Source organism: Thalassophryne amazonica, chromosome 20, assembly GCF_902500255.1.
Source record: "Thalassophryne amazonica chromosome 20, fThaAma1.1, whole genome shotgun sequence".
Classification (NCBI taxonomy): Eukaryota; Metazoa; Chordata; class Actinopteri; order Batrachoidiformes; family Batrachoididae; genus Thalassophryne; species Thalassophryne amazonica.
The window spans coordinates 59,759,820-59,764,779 of NC_047122.1; the positions used below are offsets into that span (position 1 = coordinate 59,759,820).

Genomic DNA, 4,960 nt, shown 5'->3' on the forward strand with positions numbered 1-4,960 from the left:
TTTCTAAACTAAAATATTATGAACAGATTTCTGTTCTTGCTGCAGCGGTTTGCTTCGTGACACATTTCTCAGACCTTTTCCTCAGGAGGGCCTAAATATGTTCTCACTCTTACTCTGTGCCACTGTTTAGTTCACCAGCTCCATTGGCCTTATAAGTACATAAACTCCCGTCTGGTCATCACTCACACTTCAGTCAACACAGAGCCTTTATTCATAACAAAACCTTTTCCACAAGCTGCTGCGGTCTTGTTCAGGTTCATGGACTGTGTAAACAAAAGTGCTGGTTTTTATTAACGATGTGTCTTTGTGTAAAGTGCGTTCATTCACTCAGATCTTTTCATGAAATCTAATATCAATATCTCGTGAAATGAAAGCACCGTCTCGTCATGTCTTGTCCTTGTTGTCGAGCATGTTACGGCCCCCAAAGGTAGCCCTGGAAGAAAAAAAATATATATATATGATTCAGTTGGTGCCCAGATGCCCCCTACCACTTTTTTTTTTAAGCATCAGAAATTGTTACCGGAAAATGGGGAGTTGTTTGGCGAGGCTGTCTTTCAACTCTTCCATCTCTCTGATCTTTCTCATCAGAATCTTTAATTCCGTCTTAAGCTCTCGACTGTTCTCCTCAAGACCGTACACTGTTTCCTGCAAAGAAAGCAAATTTTTACTGCTAAACGAACCTTTCGTTAAGGTAGTTGCAATTTTCACGGTTTGACACCGGCCACCCCTAATTGTAAGACTTGTTAGACCAGCATAGATCGAGCGCTGCATTGCGGTACGTACGTAGTTAAGCATCATCAGCTGAGAGGACCTGTGATTCACAGCAACATTATTATTATTATTAAATTTTTTTTAATGTTCCAAACAGTTGCAGAAGCCTTGCCATATCTTGTCAGTTTGTGATGATGCTCCTTATTGATTGGTTTCCTGATGCCACCTTACTGGTGGCATCAGGAAACCAACTTTTTTAGGTTCCTTTGATGACCCCAAAACACACTTGGGATGTTCCCAAAAATAATACTGGCCTCAAGCCAGTTATCCAAGATGGCTGCCAAAATAGTTTTTTTTTTTTCTTCACTTAAACATCAATGATTTCTGTCACTATTAAGTCTATTGTTTGTTCCTACTATGTATTTTAATGACAAGGGTCTATTGGTGGCCATTTTGGACGCCATTCTTAAACCCATGAATGAATTTAGTTTAGGCACAAATGAGTTTGCTGTGACCTGCAATGGTCTTCCCATTGAATCTCTTATATTTAAGTTGTTTATATGTTTAAGTGTTTTAGTGAAAAAACCCTATTTTGACAGCCATTTTGGATAACTGGCTTGAGGCCAGTTTTTATTTTTGGGAACATCCTGATTGTGTTTTGGGGTCATCTAAGGAACCTAAAACAGTTGGTTTGGTTTACTCCTGGAGGTGTGCAATGGTAGTGGTCGATTTTGTGAGCAGGGCAGTTTTTGACCATCAGGACCTACCCTCTGTGGTTTTCTCACTTACAGATCTTCACAGTTCCTGAAAATGGAAACACAGCTTTCCTTTTTTACATTGCCTTCACCTTTATCTCACCTACCTTGTACCGTTCCACGTTCTCTCTCCTCTGTATGAGAATTAATTTGAGCTTCTCTTCCAAACACGACCTCTGTAGCTTCAGCTTTTGACTCTCGTCCCTTAAAGGCCCCAACTTGGCCCTCAGCTCCTGGGCCTGCTCGTTGGCTTTAGGCAGCGCTCCAGCTGTCGACTCTCTTCTCTTCAGTAACGCCAGTAGGATAGGTTCATACCTGGGACAAGACCAAAAAAAAGTGAACCGAGATCAGCTTCTGGGGGTGCGCCTTTAATTATTAGAATACCGTGTAGACATCTTCTAAATGCATGTGAAGTACCTGTCCTCTAGCGCTTTGAGGCCACCCTGCAGGTACTGCTGGATGTCCCCACAGGAGTGTCTCCTGCACTCTGTCAGCTCCTCCTGAGAGTTGCTGGTCTTGCTGAAGCTCTGGCTGAATCTCTGGGCTTGAAGCGCCGCCTTCAGGCCTGAAAGCTGCTGCTGTTGGGCTGATCTGAGTTGGGAGTTCTCTTCAGTCAACTGGGTAACCAGGGACTGCAAACTCTCCTGGAGCATGGATTATTATTGCACATGGATTATTTAGGAACCCAGATACGGATCGTGTTGAAAATGCTTCTCTTACCTCATCTCTCTTGAGCAGGTCCATCTGATGTTTCTGGGCATTCAGGGACGCCTGGCTGTGTGCACAGTCTCGAGCTGTAGTGAACAACCGCCTCTTCAGCCTCCTGATCTCCTCCTGCAGCGCCTGCCGCTCCAGATTAACCTGCCACATCCTCTTCTCCTCCACTACTCTCTCTTCCCTCAGACTCTGAATCTCCCGTTGCCTCTCCTGACTTCTCCCTTCCGCCTCCCTCTTCAGTACTTCCATCAGCTCTGCTACTTTCGTCTCGGTCTCCTCCTCGTTGCTCTTGTCTGCTTCCTCTTGGTTTTCCTGCCCTCTGAGCTTCAGCACCTCTGTTAGCAGTTCTGTCCTCTTCTTCTCCAAACGTTGTATCTCCTCTATGCACTCCTCCAGCTGAGAACCCAGTGCCTCTAGCTCGCTTATGCTAGATCTTGTATCGGGACCTTCTGACTTTGTTTCTGTCTCTTCAGCAGTGTGATCCATTTCAGTATCAGCTGTGCCTTTGCTAGTCGTCATGTATTCTGTAGTTGTCTCGTCACAGTGCTTCTGTTCATCTTCTGTGTCCTCTAGTGGCATTGACTGCCCGGATGAGCTGACGTGAGACTTAATAACACTCGGACTAGTTTTGTAGTTCACCTCTCGCTCAATTCCCAAACTTTCCACAGGGAAAACTCTGTTGTCGCTGCTATGAAAAATACTTTCCATACTTCCGATTGCTGCTGCTGCTGGTCCACGTTTGCGTTCCTCACAGATGTTTTCTCCTTCCAAACAATCAGCAACCCAGGCATCACATGGCACTGGCTCTTTCTCGGACCTTGTCAGTTGCCCTGGTGTGGGCGTTGGACACTTTTGAAGACTGAGATTCTTACTAATGTGTACATACTCTTGGGACACATCTGTAGCCCAGCCACGTGGCTCGAAGTCCATGCTGGTGTCTTCCATACAGCTCTCCAGCATTGCCAGCATCCCCAACAGCTGGTCCTCGTAATCCATCATGGTGGCACTTAGTTTGGTGCCTGCAGCTGTGAGCGGCATTTGTGTTTGGTCAGATATACCCAGCGTCAATCCACACGTGATGGCAGATCCTGTGCCCCGTGAGTGAGGTTGGGCCGGCGGGCGCTCTGGCTCATATCGATCCACATGTGTGTCAATGTAGTTTGTAGGAGGATATGTTTGAGAAGATGTTTCTCCAGATCTGTCCGTACTACCTTCATTTTCACTCTGATCATGCGTGGGTTTAGTCGGTCTTGTATCTGTGAAACTTGCTGAAAAACGAGAGCCAAATGGAACACCAATCGTCTCCTCACAGCTCTTCAGTAAGTCATTCATGTTTTGTAAGTACGGCTGAACCACGGAGGAGTCGTTAAGCCGCGTTGCCGTGAAGGTGTGTCCAGGTTGGGCCGTGTTGCCCTGTACTCTTTGTTCCATGAGGATTTTATCCTGCACCACATCTTCCTGGATGAAAAGAGACTCAAACTCAGAAGAAGAAGTGATGTCATCCAGGTCCTCCATGACTTCACCTTAATTTTTTGTCAGTGTAGTCTTCTACTTTACAGCCAGCTTATCCCTTGAAACAAAAAGACACGCGTTGGTCAGCACAGGTACTTTTTGTGTTATCTCAGGTGTTTGCAGTCATGTTGCATGAAATATGTGCAGTGATGACATGAACTCATGAGGCCATTTCGTCACAGGTTACTTCCCCAACCGAGGACGTTGCCCGTTTTCTGTTTATTGAAATAAAGACCTTGCAATTAATATCAAACATGAACAGTTTAATAGCATGAAATGTGTTTAGCTTCTTATAATTGCACAAAGGTTTGTAACCAACTACCCGCTGGAGGTTTGGGGAGGGGGTTTGACGTCTGTGTTAGCAATGTTGATAGTCTCCACATGGGAGAGCAAGCAGAGCCGCAGCATTTCATCAGAATCTATGTGACTAACAGCTGTTCACCAACTTAGGATGCCTCAACACCCCCGGCTTAGTAACAGACACGCCGCATACTGACCCGCTCGTGCACCCGCACCAGAACGAACGAGCTGCTTCCAAACATCCAACTTGGGTTTAAATTCAGACAGCTGTTCGTAAGGAAAAAACTCGCTAATGTTGCCCTGCAGTCCAACTCGAATGAATGAATGAGTTTATTCGGCACACACACATATTTAACAAAAAATCTCGTAAAACAAAAACTACAGTTTAGAGCGGCTGTAGGCAAAAGCTTATCAACACCCACCCCTTTTACACACACACATATATATATATATATATACACACACACACTCGTACCTTTGTTGGCAGGAGCATCTCAAAACCCTGACCTGAATCACACAACATCGTCAAATGAACTGAAAAGAAAAACTGTCCAAGACAGGAGTCTCAAAAATGGACGAACAGGCATCAAATTCCAACTACACGTGAGACGCTTTGGAAAGCTATGCTAGAAAGTTTGACAGAATCAACAGTTTTTGTTGGCCTTTCATTGCCTGGAGACAGGATTTTGTTGTGCTGCCGTGTGTACTCGGATTGCACGGAAAAGCCTTCTGGGATTTGGGCGACATGAAAATGACCAGCTGTGTTTTGTGCAAACAGGTGTTGGGTGCAAAACACATTCCTAGTTCAGCTCTGGCCTCTGATCATCCCACATACAACCGTCACAGTTAAAAAAAAGTCAAATCCAGACATTCAATTTAATGTAACATAATTTTTCTGCATCTGATACAGAAAATTTTCTATTTTTTGCAGGAGTTGTTTTTTGAAAGATGGAAGCTCCATTTCG

At 44.8% G+C, this 4,960-nt stretch overlaps 1 protein-coding gene across 1 annotated transcript; it reads right to left on the minus strand.

Annotated features, from left to right (window-relative positions):
- Positions 1 to 296: 296 nt before the first annotated feature.
- sync (syncoilin, intermediate filament protein) lies at positions 297 to 4,250 on the minus strand. The gene is made up of 6 exons (XM_034161307.1): positions 4,138 to 4,250; positions 2,187 to 3,753; positions 1,884 to 2,110; positions 1,574 to 1,781; positions 521 to 645; positions 297 to 433 (listed from the first exon to the last, which is right to left on the minus strand). Exons 2-6 carry the CDS (start codon positions 3,696 to 3,698, stop codon positions 385 to 387), a joined length of 2,121 nt encoding a protein of 706 aa, XP_034017198.1. The 5' UTR covers positions 3,699 to 3,753; positions 4,138 to 4,250; the 3' UTR covers positions 297 to 384.
- Positions 4,251 to 4,960: the final 710 nt, after the last annotated feature.